Below are 17,423 nucleotides of genomic sequence, written 5' to 3'. Positions count from 1 at the left end.
CCAGTTCAGTTGCCCTCCCTGGAGTACACTCTGTCACCCTGCCTGGTTCAGCCCCCAAAGCTTCTGCACCTTTTTAGTGCATTGGACTTGGCTTTCTCACTGTCTCTCGCCAAGGGGCTAGATCCCTGTCTGGAGCATTACACCATTCTACGCCGTCTTCTGATGATGCTGCATAGTGGATTAAAGCAGCGGATACCCCTCCCTTGGCTACTCTGTTGTGATAGCTAGGATATGCCCTGCTTCCTTTGGGGTTTTGACACTGTGCTTCGAGCTTCCCCCCAAAACGATTAGGTAAAATGAATGACCCCACTGATGCTGCATTTCTTATTTTTGGAAAAAGGCTGTGTATGTGTCGGAAATCTCTCTGTCTTTCGAATGCTGGGGATGCTCGGTCATGGAACAGTCAGATTTTATGTAAATTGTTTGGTTTGTTCTCTTCTCTCCACCAGAATTTCTTATTTGTTTGGTGTCTGTCCACTTCCTTTTTATTCCACTCTCGTCCATTCACGGCTTCATTCCGAAAAAGTTATATCCTCTCTTTCTTTAGTTGTTTGGTCTTTTTCATGACCCATCCTGGGGGATTATGTTGACCATAGGAAGGTGAGTCTAAATGGGTGGCCACAACTGAACATCACACTTTCCGTTAAAAAAATATGTTAGGGGGTGAAAGACGTTTCTTTCCTGTAAGGTGATCACTGACAAGTCCTGGAAATTGTGCAGTAAGGTTCCATTATAAGATATTGCCTCTCCACCATGCAATAACTCATTCTTTTTCCTCAAAGTGGTTTTAATTGAGCTAATCATCCGGGGGTGGCGTGTTGTTGCTCGCAAAATCTGCCACTCAATGTGCCCTATCTGTTTGGAATGGGGTACCATTCCTGTTCTCCAAGATGGCATGGAACATTTCTTGTACAGAAGTCTTGATATTTCCACCTTATATACCTCTGGGGACCCATCTTATCCAGATATTATTCCAATGAGCCCTTTGTTCCAAATCCTCCTGTTTTTCTAGAAAGGACTCTGAATCCTCTTGATCCATATTACATTAACCCCTTCAGTGCCACGCCCTTTCCCCCTCCTGAGCCGGGCGTTGCACTGGTGGGTGGAGTTCATGACGAGATAGTCTCGTCATGGGCACAGCGCAACCATGCTCCATGACGAGACTATCTCGTCATGGGCACTGAAGAGGTTAATCCTTTGTTTCTTGAAGGGAATGAACCTTAGAGCCAATGTCGAGGTTGATTGTTTCTGTCCTTTAACTGAGCCTTGCACTCTGCTTTATTGATTGATTTTGACTACACTATTCATTTTCCCTATGTCTTATTGTCTGAAAAGAAACCTTTAAGGTATAAGTCTTTCGTGTCTGACGCTGTTGTAGGGCCAAGTGTGTTCTACAAGTCCATATTGAAATTGCCATTTAGAGTGCTTTTAAGAAACAGGTCCAGCAAGGAGTAACAAAATCCGCTAAGGAACAACGCTCCCAGTCCATCAGTCGCACAAGAGAACAAGGTGTAGCGCAGTACCAACTTCCTGGTTCATTTTTCTGTCTCTAGGCTTCTTTGAGAGAGGGCACTCTCTGTATGTTTTCAGGTTACTTCTCCCAGGACTCCATGTGGCCCCAGACTGTTGCCCACCATGATGAGATGAAGTAGGGTGCAGTGATGGTGCTGTTATAAACTAGGGCCAAGCCTGCACTCCAAAGAAATTAGGGACATATTTCCCTTCTTGGGTATCTTTTGTCGCCCCTTTTAAGATCCACACAGAGCAATCATAACTGGGGGTTCAACAGACCACTACTGTCAGCCTTCTGTGAGGAGATTTCACATTACTTTCTTCAGTGTACATCCATAGTCAACTGGATCTGTCTTTTCAACAGTACTTTCATGTTCACAACTGATCTTTCAGAGGGCCTGGTCATCCCAGAATTCTGGCATCTTTATCAGTGCACCAACGCCACCCACCCAATCTCCACCTGTATTGTATATCTCCACTGGACAGACTACTAGGCAGACCAAATGGCATTGAACTCCCCTTTTGTGATGAGATGCCGCCTACTCGCTCTGCAATCTCTGCCGACAGGGCCTTGCTCTTCACCTCTCAATCTTGAAGTGTCACCATCTTGTGTAACTCTGTTTAAAGTGCATTCTTTTTTTTATTTTCTATTTTATTAAAGACAAACTAACACATAAAATAGCACATTGCAGACAATATCATGTACCATGCTGCAATCAGCAACCCTCCATATTAAAGGCGTATCCCCCGCCGGGGTAGAAAATATCACAAAACATCAGGCGGGTAAGCATTACTCAGTGTCCATAATTGGTAGGTCTCTCGGCGGCTCACAGATGTCCCCCCTGTAAGTGTTCCATTTCTGCCATACTTGCGACCATTTGTTAGGGCAGCCTCGTGAAATATATACAGTTTTTTCTGTGAACATACAATGGTCATTTTCCCAAAGCCTCAGGGACGTTTTTTCTCTCGCGCCCCACAGTTGTGCAATATTGCGTTTGTCGTCCATCATTTCCAATGACATCCACACCTTATCTTTAAAGTGCATTCTTCCAGCTAGAAAGCCATACAAATAAAACAGTCCACATAGAACAATTGATTAAATGTGTTACAGTGCAAATGATCGCTCAAATGTTAAGAAGTGTTAAGATACTTTAAAAAGTTACGTTAAGAAGACCCAAGTATGGTTGCGTTCCAAGCCGAGACGAGTTAAGAGGGAACTGCATTGGAAATAGCACCCAAATCTACATGGTATCATATGGACTCATGTTCCAAGCAATCTTACATTTTCAGTGGTCACATTGAAGCCTTTGCGTCAGCAAAAATGCCATTTTTAAATGTACAAAACCCAAATTGCAATTTCGTAACTTACTAAATTACAATCTGGGTTTGAAAGAAAATACTGAATACATATTTGGAAAAGGTTTGTTAAGGGTTTGCGTTCCAAATGCCAATTCCTTAAGTTATATTAATTTTTGCAACCAAAATCCAGCCGGAAAACATTAAACAAACAAAGTGATAATATTTACAAATGAGAAGGGTTCCTCAAGGGACTCACTCCCCTTTAGGAAAGTGGACAAAAACATTTATTAGGAGCAGGCAGTGGTTCACTGGATCATTGCTTACTCCTAAAATATGATTGTAATTTTTTTATTTCAGATTGCGCATGGTTTTTCTTTAAGAAAACGGACTGCATTTAAAAAAAAGATTACTTTATCTAAAGTAGTCATAGACATGTGCCGGTGACTAAAGCCAACCATAGTGAGTTATGATTTGTGACCTACCTCATTCATATTAATGAGGTAGGTTGAATAGCGACCCACTATGATTCAGTGTTTTGTGACCCAACCTATTAATTCAAATCCTGGTTCACATTATGCAAATACATTTGGTAGAAGTAGGTGTGCAAATTGCGACCACTTCTACTAAATACATTTTAGTACATTTCAAATATAAATCACATATTGCAAATCATTATTATTCGCAATTTATGATTTCTTATTTGGAAAATGAGTACATTAGGCCCATAGTACCATGGCCTCGCTGGAAAGTCCTATTTTATGCTTCTGAAAAAGTGGACTGATGTGCTGCCTCCTTGCCAGCAGGGTTTTGGTGCTTAAGAGCACAAAATGCAACTAAGTCTTGTGGGCCGCTATCATACAGTTACAAAGACCTGGGCAGTTCATGTTGCTGGACCACCTTTTTTGTAAGCCAAGACTGGAAGCACGCCTAGTCTGAATTTTATGTAGAGCCTCCTCTTTGTCTCCGGGTATATACGGTCCATGTATGTTTCTCAAAAGCTCGAGCCTTATTGCTTAAGTACTGCGTTAGCTGACTACCTGCACTCTTGTAGACATTTTAGCAGGATCTGCTCCCAGTAAAATCTTTTAATTCTTGCAGAATTTGATCTGGTCATTGATTTTGGATTGTGCCAGAACTAGTCACTCCCTGTTTCTTTTTTAAGGTTTGAGACGTGGTATTTGCTACTCCAAAGCTTGAGAAATATTTGAGGTAGACTTTCTGAGCCAGATTTGTCCATAGCCAAGCCCAGAACAGTACGTATTTTAAGTAGATCACAGAGTATACTGTGCAGGCCCAACTCAGCCATTAGTGCTTCCAATGGTGTACCCAGACAAAGCGATAATAAACGCCGGAGGAAGTAATTCTAGATCTGTTGCTGTCTCTGTACATTTTTGAAACTGCATAGGGCGGCCCCATATGTGCAGGCAGCCTGCAGTTTCATCCTGTAGGCTTGAAGAGCAGGTTGCATCAATCTTCTGCAGCATTTGTTTGAAAATCATAAGACGGCATGTGAATTCTAGCTCATTGCTGACACTTGTTTCAGCTTGTGTTGTCCAGGACAATTTCATGTCAGATTGTATTCTTAAATAATCAAATCAATTGATGCGGTCCAGGGCAGCTCCATAAATTTGAAATGCAAGCAGATCCGGTGCTGCTGTGGGTCAGCCATTGCAACAGCTCACACTGGCTTCACTCACATCACTTAGTGTGAAGCCAGCTCCAAAGATCCACTCTTGAGTGCATCTATAAGACAGGCTCCCAGTTCTTGGTTTCTCAAACTCTGAATACTGCCATCTTGTGCACCAATCCAGAAGTCCATTTCTCACAAGATGCAACTCTGCTCACCAGCATAGCAAAGATAAGCTTTGAGGGCTCCCCAAACTCAGCTGAGGGGCACTCGACATTCCCGTCCGGTGCTGTATTCTAGGGACAAGCCAGGCACTAAATTAGTCGCCTGCAACAAGTGCTGAGAAGCAAAGTCATGTGTCTCTCACCATCTAGTTGCTGGTACTACTGAACTTTGGTATATTTCTACATTACTGTCTCTTACTTGGCTCTTTGTTAGGACAAATTTTCTCTTATTTTTATACACTCAATCAGGCTGCCAGTTCTCTTAGTTTTGCTTAAAATGTATGTTTGGAGTGGAATTTATGTCAGGTGAACGAGACACGTTTTGAGGCATGGGCAAAGTGGTCAATTGCCCATTGCCCCATTTTTTCCGGGGCCCCCTGGGAAAGTAAACTTACTTTCGCCCTTGCTCACCTCTGTCTATTTCTATAACTCAGCCTCTCTCCCTCACTTTCCCTACCACTGTGTTTAAATCAGTCAGTGAAAAGTTAATGATTTTTGTGGTCCCCAGAAAGACATATTTCAGATGTTTTTGTCTAAACCCAGTTTCTGAAAGTTTGTTTGCCATCATGCGAACTTCAGTTAGGAGATAATAGGTAATGAAATTAAAAGTTGTTACCAGCAGGGGACCCCAAAATATGTCTTCCCGGGGTCCCAAAGATCCTTAAGATGACACAGAGGTAACAAATTACAATATATGCGTTCATTGAATCCTTAGTTTAGTGTATTCACTGTACATGTCCAAAAGTGCTTTCTTTTTTTCCAGAATCTTGAGACTGCTTAGTGCCTATGCACCATTAAAAGCTTACCAAATTCACATTGAATAACCTATGTCGAAGAGTCTATGAAGGAACCTTTAGCAGCTGCTCTTTACTTCAGTTCTTGCATGCAGCAATGCACCGCTTGCTTGATGAAGATATCTGACAGTAAAACCTATTATATATTTGTATTCTGATGTTTTCCCTATAATATTCCTTGATTTTGTAACCTATACTTAAATACTGTACCACTTCTTGTTTATTATTGCTGTTCTACCAAAAAGTCTAAGTAGTTGGTACCGATAATAAGTACACCCTCCTTTTTTCACACATCTTAACTTTTCCATTTCAGTTAAAATACTATATGGTGTTTATTGTGGATAGCCCAGTGACCTTCAGCATACATTTACGTCACAAACTGGATTCACCTGTCTCCATCAGCCCTGGCTTTTCACATTGTTCACATTCTTTTGAGGTATTCTGTTTAAAGTAGCTGCTCTTCACCCAGTGAATACCTATCAGCAATGTATAGCAAAATATTCCTTGACAGAAATTTGATGACTTTGTAAATGTTGCAAAACTATGCTTGACTCGCTCACACTTCGCCAGTAGTGTTTTGACTATTCCCCACAGCTAAGTGAAATTGGCAAATACAGAATTTTAACTGTAAGCAAGTGATTCAAACCTTGAAATCTAATATTTTGCACCAACAAATTTTCTCTGTACCAAAATTACAACTGGAGTCTTTACGGCCATCAAGAAGTTAACAGATCTCCCGGTTCTCATGCACTCTGCCAGTTCTGTAGACAGATGCAATCAATTTGTGAGTTATTTTGAGACCAAAAATAAGACTATTGAAACCCAATTAGAAGCATGTAAAGCTGTTTTTTTACGCAGGAGACAATAGCTCTTTAGTGGTAAAACTGTAACTTCCCTTTACACAGTTTGTTTCTTTAGAAAAAGATTATTTTCAAACTTTAGTAAAAATTAGGATTCCTAACTTTACTACTCCTAAATGCCTTTTGCGAATACTGAAAGTCGTAAAGTTAGGATTTTGTCTCAGTTTAGGAGTAGTAAAGTTGGGAATCCTAACTTTACTACTCCTAAATGCATGCCTTTTGTGAATACCGAAAGTCATAAAGTTAGGATTTTGTCTCAGATTACTTTTGTGAATAGGGCCCTATGTCTTCAGTGAGATTGAATGATCAGCCCAACGCGGGTATGTGTTTCGCTGAGTCGTAATGTTCTAATTTCTCAAGGCCATATTCCTGATAAGGTTATTTGTACCCGTGGTTCTCCCTTTCGATCCAATTAAATTTTACATTTAGGATGATTTGATCAATATTTATTTTTGCAAGTTTGTTTCATTCTACTTATCAATTAGTATTTGTTAGTTTTAATTCGAGTGGACCTGCGATATGGCATTTTGAAGACGATCAACATGTTACACTGATTTGTGTGCGTTCCCTTTTAGGGTACCATTTTAAAACAAAAATTGTGGTGCTCAGTTTTTATAAGGTTTCTTCTGTTTTGGTAATTAGCGCCTCCAGGAAAATACTTTGTTGCATTTTATTTAAACATATTCTACTGGGACCTCGATTTCAAAACTATAGATCCTAATAGCACATCTCTTTAAACACAGTTGTTTAGGACATCTTTTTATCCGTAAATATGTAAATCTGAAAAATCTTTATTTCTTTCAGATCCCTATCCATATCTGGAAAAATGTCCTTCATATTTAATTGGATTTACAGTGGTTTTAGTAGTATGCTGCAGTTTTTAGGTAAGTTTGAATCAGTTTTGACTTTATTTTGCTCTGAAGTGACTGGTTTTAAATGTATCACTTGGTTTGTTGCTGTGATATTGCCACCATTAACAGTCTACGAATTTGCACCTGTATGCAGAGCAAGTATGACCTAATGGGCGGGTTCTGTTTGGCCCTGTTATGTGGTTGCACTTGAAAGCAGGGGTTGATTACACTGTGTGTATTTTAGAACTCTGACTGTGATAATGTGTACTTTTTCAACACCCTGGGGAAAACGCTTGCTCCTAACTGTCTATTGAAACCACCCTCACCCCCTCCATTTTTAGGTTGAGCCTATAGCAGCGTTCATGCGCTGCAATTACTAAAACGACCTCTTGGATCTCACCAGCACTTTACGCACGAGAGAGCAAGCTCGTGCTGGATGTCCTGACATTCCATTGGCATTTGCGTGTGTCTTCCTTAAAAGACAGCATGCAAGTGGGTAAAGGCAGGCTCATGTCCCGCCTTTCCCAGCCAATGTAACCAGCCACGGCCTAAGGCTTGCGGATATGCGCACTGGCCACATCTGTTTTCAATTATCCTGCCCAGACACGGGCGCGATAATTGAAAACAAATGGGCTGCTCGCTCTCCAGCGCACGCGCACCACTCGTTTTTAGGGGAGGTAGGGCGTGCTCTCGTAAAGCACAATCCACTGTTTAGTGTTTATAGAGGAGTGTCAAACTTCTGCTGCATGAAAACGGGTACTTTGGACAAGCCGCCTTTACCATGATCTGGGTTGTCTGGAATAAAATAATCTCACACACCGCCTCCCCACCCTCCTCCTTGCCTCGAGCTCATAGCAGCAGACAGATCAAATGCAGAACGCTGCACGTCAGAGTTTTAGAAAAAGTCACCGTGGAAGAGAGGTCCTGAAAGACAGACTTGACGGCAGATAACTGACAGGCCGACCTACGCCGATCCGCTCCAGCCACCCCTGACTGTGCTTTCATGTCCAGTCCATCCCACTTTCATTCCCAGGAGCAGTTTTCTCTGACTAGGCTCAAGGTGTGCAGAGGGTTCTGAACGCCCACCAGGGCATCACTCCTCCTGCCAGGGTGTCTTCCATGCCTTCCAATGAGGGACCACTTGGTTGTTTTTTCATAATAATAATAAAATATTTACATGGCGTTTGTAAGTGTGGACTTGCAGCGTTGTGAACAAGCATTACAAATGGGTTCTCTCATACACTCCGGAAGTTCGGACAGGAAACAGACTGAACAATGCCAAAAAAAAATACAATCGGGTTCTGTAGTAAGAACTGTATAATGTAATTGATCAAAGGAAAAAGTATTTACTTTAAAAGAATAATTATTTATTCCTATACGAAAACTATTCCATGTTTACCTGCTTCATTGTTACCGAGTCAATGGAGGACGCAGCTCTATGTTGGGCCGGGTGGATTCATGCAAAGAATGATGAAAGGGTTAACAGAGTGCCTTGTTCCATGCTATCCAACTTAGTCTACTTACAGTATTAGTAGTAACCTACTTTCCTTCTAAACAATGGGGTGACTTCATAGGTCTACGTTGTAAATAGATGTCAGCTATACGCTACATCAACCCTTCACCCTGTCTCAACCTTCCTGCACGTCATGCTGGGTTAAACCAAGATGACCCCGTCAAAAGGTCTCTGTGCACATCTCCTCTGGGGGCCTCAGCTCCACCCCTAGCTGACATCACTGCCAGGGAATTTCCCACCAAACTTCAAAGGGGAGCTGTAAAGAAATGCCTCTTTTTGCATGATCACTTCCAAGGCTGATGCTTCTGGATTTTGACACAGAGAGTGCACTGAGGCCTTCTAACCAGACCTCAGTGCCAGTGTTCTAACCCCCTACAAAAATATATGTTGAATTGGCTACTTCCAATTGGCATAAGCTGGCTTGCTGTCAGAACCATCCAGAATCCTCAAATCCAAGGTCTTTCCACCTGCTCAATTATATTGAAGGGTAAACTAAGCAGGGTACATGGACATTACTTACATAGTAGGCTATGACGAAGGAGATCCAAGATGGCCACCGTGGAACGGGTCAGCAGTTTAGTGTGCCAGACCTTGAGGACAATCAAGAATGTCCAGGTGAAGTGCCCGCAGAAGTGCGCACTTCACCTGAAGATGTCGTGGAAGAAGGAGAGTCGGCACCTTGTGGTGCGAAAGTCATTCAACTTCCGTTGCGTTCGACGAACCTTCGGTTCGGGAAGCTGTTTCCAGTACCGCGTTGTTGGGCTAGAGGAGCGCAAGTCAGTAAGTAAGGCCAGAGTATTTTGGGAGAGAATAGTTTTAGGAAATTGTCAAGCGCGTTACGCTATTTTCGAGTTCTTGAGTTAATTCAGTTGCAATGTCACATTGTTCCGAGTTGAGGAGATACATTGTCAATACCACACAGTAGTTAATTACAGTTGAGACAGTCTTACTGAGTATAAAATATTATTTGGTTTAGTTTACCCAGGTGGTTAGGTGAATTGATACTGCTTACTTGTATTTAGAGTTAAAGTAAACTCGGTCGCTACACCCTCATTTTCCCCAAAGGAAGTTAGGAAGTGGAGCGTTTATATTTTCTTTCTCAGTACTTAGTACTAGCGGTGAAGGACACGGGTAGCAAGCTTGCTCAGTTCTTATTTTAGTGATAACTACAACACTGTTACTTACACAGACAAAAGAATCTCATTTTGTACGAAAATACTTACCTGCTAAGGATTGTTGATTTCCAATAGGAGCCATCTGTATACCAAATTGGTAAGAGTCTGGAAAAACGAGAGTAAAATTAATAAAGGTAAAAGGCTGCGTAATTAAAACTATACTTCTATTAATAGTTACAGACAAGACTTTCCATTACACAACCATGAAGAAAGGAGAGAGGCACATGTCACCAGAGAATTGGGTAGGTGCAAGAGAAAAAAATTATTAAGACAATTGATTAAAAACAACGTAATTAAAAGAAAAGTATTTGTTACTAATAAAGGGTTTATTACAGTTCCAAAAAGAAAACTACATCTGGCAAGAACCAAAAGATAGCGAGTGAAAAGAAGACCAGAGAAGGAACCGAATTCGAAGTGTGGCAGTCTCTTCTCAATCCCCATCCCCTTTCCCCCCTGTGGATTCCTTGGCAAGTCACGAGCTAGTGAACGTGCTGCTGGGAAGCTGTAGTGGGGCATTGGGAATATACGTCGTTCTGCTCCTGTGCATCTAAGGTTAAGACACCTTCTGACAGAGTGAAGTGCCCACGCTGTAATTGCACCTGAGCAGAATGGCAGAGGGTCTAGATTTAAAGAAGTTAGGAGAAATGTTGGAGGGGATTCAAAAAGAATTGATAGTAGTTAGAGAAGAAAATAGGGAGCTAAAACAGGACCTGATCACATCTCGGAGAGAGACTACAGATTTAACCATTAAGATAAATAGTTTAGTTTCCAGGACCAGTTTCAAGAATCCCTCTTTACAAGGAGAATATACAAGTCATCCCACAGTCTCTACGCCCAAGGTTACGACCCAAGTTATTCATTCCTTGTCCCCAGTAATCCCTTTAGCTCCCCCTGATTGGTTTAAGGGAGACCCTCAGAAGGCACAAGTATTCTTGACCCAATGCACCTTACATTTCATGTGCCATCCAGCAGTCTTTCCTGAAGCACAGTCGCGAGTGGCATTCATCCTTTCATAACTTAGTGGAGACGCAGCGTCCTGGTCTATGCCCTTAGTAACCAGAAATGACCCAATTTTATATGATTTTGATGAATTTAAAAAAGAATTCCTCAGGATTTTTGATAGGTGTAAAGCCTCACAGGCCACAGATAACAAACTGTCAGTAATCAAACAGGGCAATCGGGATTTGATTGCATACTTGGCCCAGTTTAACAAACTAGTCGTGGAGACCGAATGGCCGGAGTATAAACATGCAGCAGTGTTTTACCGTGGGTTAAAGGATTAGTTAAAGGATGCCCTAGCCCAGGTGCCTAATAGACCCACAGAAATATCTGCACTTATTGACTTAGTACTAGAAATTGATTTTTGCCAAAATGAACGGAGAGGAGAGAAAAGGAGGGATTTTCGTTCGAGCACACCTAGGTTTGATCGAGCAAGAATGGTGAATTCTAAAGTAAACGATTCCCAACATGGGGCCGAACCGATGCAAATTGGAACCATACGTGGCCCACTCCCAAAGGAAGAGAAGGAAAGAAGGTGAGCAAATAAACAGTGCTCGTATTGTGGTGGTAGTGGTCATTTTGTCTGTAATTGTACCAAGAAGCCAAAACAGACACTGCCGGAAAACGCCCAGCACTATCAGTAAGGGGAGTTTTTACTGATGGTTGCCGAATTGGAAACAACTCCAAGAGATCATTCCCTGGCCAATACTTTACAGTCCTCTTCACCACATTTCATCATGATTGTGACCCCGCAGTTTCGGGAGATCACCTTAAAACAAATCACCGTGATGGTGGATTCAGGTGCTACGGGCAATTTTTGCGACATAAAGTTTGCAGAAAAGATCGGATTAAAGGCGATAAGAAAAGAAAAGAGTGAAGCAGTGCGGGCTGTTGATGGTACGAACCTCTCTTCGGGTCCTATAGTTAGCCACACTGAATTAATAGAATTAAGAACAGAGGAAGGACATTGTGAAACTCTGCAATTTAATTTAATAGACGCTCCTCAATTCAAACTAATATTGGGCCTACCGTGGCTTACGGAGCATAATCCAACTATTGACTGGAGTTCTCGATCAATCACATTGGATTCAGAATTTTGCAAAGAAAACTGTTATAAGCATGACAGAAGAAGGAGTGTGGAAACTCTGTGCGAAGGAGGAGCCACAATTTGTGTGATCCAAACTACCGAATTGCCTCCAGAATACATTGAATTCCAAGATGTTTTCAGTGAAGCTGAGGAAATAAAGCTCCGACCACATAGAAAATTTGATTGTAAGATTGAGCTAGAACCAGGTTCCAACCTTCCTTGCAGCAGAATATATGCCTTAACTGAAAAGGAAGATCAGCATCTAAAAGAGTATCTACAAAAATATCTCAGTAATGGATTCATCAGACCCTCCCAATCCCCAGTCTCCTCGCCACTTTTCTTCATCCCTAAAAATGATGGCCAACTAAGGGCTTGCATTGATTATAGGACAATTAATCGCATAACAATCAAGAACCGCTACCCTTTGCTCTTGATCTCTGTGCTATTGGATCAAGTGAAGAGTGCAAAAATCTACATCAAGTTAGATCTGAGAGGGGCATACCATCTAGTCCGAATCAAGCAGGGAGACCAATGGAAGACGAGTTTCAGAACTAAAAACGGACTTTATGTATATCAAGTGATGGCCTATGGGCTTTGTAACGCCCCTGCTGCATTTCAATACTTTATCAACGATGTGTTGAAAGAATATATTGATCGAAGCGCAATCATTTACATAGACGATATCTTGATATATTCAAATTCAGTGGAAGAACACCAAGAACATGTGAAAGGAGTCTTGCAAAAGCTACGTGAGAATTGTTTGTATGTAAAATTAGAGAAATGCGCTTTTCACGTGAATACTGTAGAATTCCTAGGATTTGTGCTGTCTCCAAATGGAATTACCATGGATATGAATAAGATCAAGGCAGTGACAGAATGGGAGTCTCCAAAGTCTGTGAAGGAAGTCCAAAGCTTCATAGGCTTTGCAAACGTCTATAGAAGGTTTATTCAAGACTTTTCCAAGAAGTTAATTCCCTTGACCAAGTTGCTAAAGAAAGGAGTTAAATTTGACTGGACCTCCGAAGCTGGAGAAGCCTTTGTGAAATTAAAGAAAGATTTCACCACAGCTTCGATCTTACTGCATCCTGATTCTGCTGAGCCTTTCTATGTAGAAACAGATGCCTCCAATCTAGCGTTGGGTGGAGTCCTGTCTCAAAGGCACAAGGTCACGGGTCAATTACATGCGGTGGCTTTTCGCTCACGGAAGTTAACACCCGCTGAGGTGACCTACACCATAACTGAAAAAGAGCTGTTGGCCATAAAAGACGCATTTAAGGAGTGGAGGCATTACTTGATGGGTGCTCGACATACAGTTACTGTCTACACGGACCACTGGAATCTGAAATTTTTAAAGCCGGCGAGGACATTGACACCAAGACAACTTTGTTGGTCATTATATTTTGCTAACTATGACTTCGTGATAACGTATAGACCAGGAACACAAAGAGGAAAGGCTGACGCGTTATCCAGGCTTGGCACTGAGAATGTTCCAGAGAAGGTTGAAAATCAAAGAATAATTGCTGAAGAGAAGATTGTCAGAACCGTGTTAAGAGAACCCATGGAAGATTCAACACAAGGTTCTATGGGGTCAGAAGAAATTCAGGAATGGACAAACCAGGATACTAGACGAGAAGTTTGCGGAAATCTACCGTACCACAATGGAGCCCTCTATTTACCCACCAAAGAGTTACAAGAAAAAGCTCTAAGAGAGTGTCACGATCCAGAAAACAGAAGACCTAGTAAAACGTTGCTTTTGGTGGCCCAATATGATCAAAGATCTCCGTCAATATGTATCCACTTGTGAAATCTGTGAGAGAGGAAAGTCTAAGAGACAAGCCCCGAAGGGACTATTGCAACCTTTGCCCACACCACCTTACCCTTGACATACTGTGACATTAGATCTAATAGTAGAGTTACTATCCAGTCAAGGGTTTGGCACTATATTAGTGTGTGTGGATGCATTCACCAAGATGGCCCATTTTGTCCCTTTAAAGGGGGTCCTGAGAGCTAGAAAATTAGCACACACCTTTAGCCAGACAGTTATGCGGGCTCATGGGATACCCAAGGTATTAGTGTCTGACAGGGGCTCTCAATTTTATTCTAATTTTTGGAGGGCATTCACTAAGAAGTTAAACATAGAAACTAGGTACACAACTAGTTACCACCCAGAGTCTCATGGCCAAACAGAAAGGGCTAATCAAGAATTAGAACTGTATCTCAGACTATGTCTATTAGATCAAGAAGGAGACTGGCCGGAGTACCTTTGGACTGCAGAGTTCGCACATAACAACGCGAAAAATGTCTCCACTGGGTATTCCCCATTTTATTTAAATTCTGGCAGACATCCAAATCAGTCAATAAATTTCCAAGAAGTGGAGGTTCCTGCAGTGAAAGATCTCATAGAACATATGACTCAAGGTCATAGTCTAGCGACTAGGAATCTCACCAGAGCTAAGGAGAGTTACAAGCAATATGCTGACAAGAAAATAAGGAAGGAACCTGATTTTCAAGTTGGAGAAAAGGTTTGGCTTTTTTTCTTTTTTTTTTTTTTTTAAATATTTTTTATTGGTTTTAACATATTTGTTCCCCCCCCCCCCCGGACAGGTAAGCATTCTGTACATTAATATCATATACTTTATGTATGTCAAACTTAAATAAGCATTAAAGGAAATTTTGCAAGACATATTCAATGCTTCACAGGGAAAGAAAAAAACCCCAATCCAACCAATAACATAAATAACTTGTAGCATTGATAATAAATCAGATTTGTTGCTCTTGCCAGGATGTGAGAGGAGACCAGATGTTCATGCCCCTTTCACGTCGCCTTTTCCCTTTCCGCTTGTATATCGCTATCTCGATGTTATGCACTGCTAATAGTCTAACTAGCCACTGTTGAAAAGTGGGTGGTAACGGGTCTAGCCAAGCCGAGGCTAGGCATAAACGCCAGACGGCCATGGCAACAAAAATAAAATCATAACCGTTTTCAGGTTTATCTGAGTCTTCCACCCCAAGTACCATTACCTCTGGTGACAAGACAACTTTTCTATGAAGAACAGCGGTTAAAAACCTCTCTATATCTTGTACCAGAGGCATTAGCACTGGGCAAGAGGCGAAGATATGGATAGAGTTTGCTTTAAATAGATTGCATCTCGGACAGCAAGTCCCAATACCAGTTCCCCATTTTGCAATCTTGTTAGGTGTATAGTAGAGAAAAAAACAGGTTTTATAAAATTGTGCCAGAAGTTTGGAAGAAATAAGAAGCGTTTGTGCTAATTGGTAAGAGCCAAAAAATCCTTCTTTAGATATATCAAGTTTACTTTGCCACCTTATTGCCATTTTATCTAGATCGTCAGGGAGCTTGTCCAACAATAACTCATAAACTCCACCAATCGAGTGTTTCCTGGAATGTATAACTGTCTCTACTACAGTAGATTCTTCCCATAATGTTTTTAGTCCAGATTTATGAGTTAGGAAGGCCCTAATCTGAAGATATTTAAAAAAGTCCCGCCAATCTAAGCCAAATTCTCCCTTCAAAACTTCTAAAGATTTAATACCCTGGTTAGTATAAAAATCACCTAGTTGTATTATTCCCAAATTAGACCATTTATTAACACAGTTATCTTTAAAGATAGTTGCTGGAAGTATTGGGTTATTTAATACTGGGGTGTAGTATGAAAATCGTCCGATTCCTAATACTTTTTTGACAGCCTTCCATACCGTAAAACAACTGTAGAGAGTCTTAAATTTGACTTTTTTATGGTAGCTGTCATGTATGTATTTCCAAAAATAGCCATAGCAGGAATTCCCCACCAATAGCTGAAAAATTGAAGCAGTATGTTCCTCTGTGTTATTTGGATTTTGTAATAATTCCTTGCTGTTTAATAATACACATGACCAATAGTATCTCCTTAAGTTGGGGAGTGCGAGCCGTCCTCTATCCTTAGAAAGAGTAAGATATTTATATGCTCGTCGGGGTTGAGCATAAGACCATACAAATCTAGAAAAGGTACGTTCCATTACTGTAAACCACTGATTAGAGATTTCTAGGCAAACTGCCCTAAGTAAATACAATATCTTTGGAAAGTACACCATTTTAATTGCATTAGCTCTTCCAATAATAGACAGGTGGAGATTGTCTAACCGTCGTAGATCTTTTTGTATCGTATTTAGTAATGGCTTAAAATTTAAGTCCACAACTTCCTCTAAATTGGAGGAAATTGTAACACCCAGATATGTCGCTCCCTTCAGCACCCTAGGATCATCTAAAGAGATTTTTTGATTCAGAACAATTTGTGTCTTTCCTTGATTTAATGCATAGCCAGAGACCAACCCGAATTTCTTGGCTTCATTGCTACTCCGGGGTCGGCAGTAACTATAGCAATATCGTCAGCATATGCTAATGTTTTTGTTGCATATCCCTGTGATATAATGGGGGTTATACGATTATTTTTCTCCAAATAACGAATGAAGGAATCAATATATATTGCAAAAAGCAATGGCGAACAAGGACATCCCTGCCGAGTTCCCCTGGAAACTGCAATTTCCTTGGTTAAACTTCCATTAACAGATACAACAGCCCTAGGATTATTATACATTTTTTGTAACGCCTGTATGATTTTAGTTTGAAATCCCACCGTCGCCATAGCTTTCCAGAGAAACTGCCAGGAGACCCTATCAAAGGCCTTCTCTGCATCCAGAAGTATCAGGGCCATAGGGTCTCCGGTAGCTTCTGTTCCGTCAAAAAGTGTAATGACCCTCTGAATATGATTTATCGTTGATCTTCCAGGAACAAAACCATGCTGACTTTTAGCGATGACTTTATGTATTATAGGTGCTATTCGATTTGCCAAGATTTTGGAATATATTTTTGAATCAGCATTTATAAGGGTTATTGGACGGTATGATCCTAGCTGTTCTGGTGGTTTCCCCTTTTTGGCAAAGATGACAATTTTGGCTTTAGACCAAGAGCCTGGAGGTTCTCCCCCAGAGAAGATATGTATAATTAAGTCCCTGAGTATATGTTTAATTTCTTCTATAAATATACTATAGAATTCTGATGGAATACAGTCCAATCCTGTTGCCTTTCCTTTAGGGAGACTCTTGACTGCAATCAAAATCTCTTCCATGTTTGGAGTTTCCTCTAGAGCCAGCTGTGTATTTACCTCGAGCTTTACGGTTTCACAATTCTCTAGGTATCTTTCTATTTCTATGATATCTCCATTACCATTATCCGTATATAGTTCTTCATAGAACCGCCAAAATGGTTGTTTAATCTGTTCTGAGTCTTTTAGCTGGCCTTCTACTGGATCTACAATCTCCCTTATTAGATTAACATTGGCCTGTTGTCGTAATCGCATTGCCAATTGATGTCCCACTTGCTCATTAACTTCATAAATTAATTATTTTCGGGCCGTGGCTTTCCGAATTGCCTTATCTGAAAATATATTAGTAATTGCTGCCTTGGCGACTGCTACTTGAGCTA

At 41.1% G+C, this 17,423-nt stretch overlaps 1 protein-coding gene across 7 annotated transcripts in view; it reads left to right on the top strand.

The window, feature by feature from the left end:
• Nucleotides 1–17,423, top strand: part of SAR1B (secretion associated Ras related GTPase 1B) — a 368,801-nt gene that overhangs the window by 228,816 nt on the left and 122,562 nt on the right. For all 7 annotated transcript variants that reach the window (XM_085617978.1, XM_085617982.1, XM_085617979.1 and 4 more), the window contains one exon: nt 7,121–7,200. In XM_085617978.1, coding sequence (XP_085474104.1) covers nt 7,143–7,200 — 58 coding nt within the window. In that variant the 5' untranslated portion in view covers nt 7,121–7,142. The remainder of the gene's footprint in view (nt 1–7,120; nt 7,201–17,423) is intronic.

This window comes from Triturus cristatus, chromosome 7 (genome assembly GCF_964204655.1).
Source record: "Triturus cristatus chromosome 7, aTriCri1.1, whole genome shotgun sequence".
Classification (NCBI taxonomy): Eukaryota; Metazoa; Chordata; class Amphibia; order Caudata; family Salamandridae; genus Triturus; species Triturus cristatus.
This window is presented reverse-complemented; position numbering and strand designations above follow the sequence as displayed.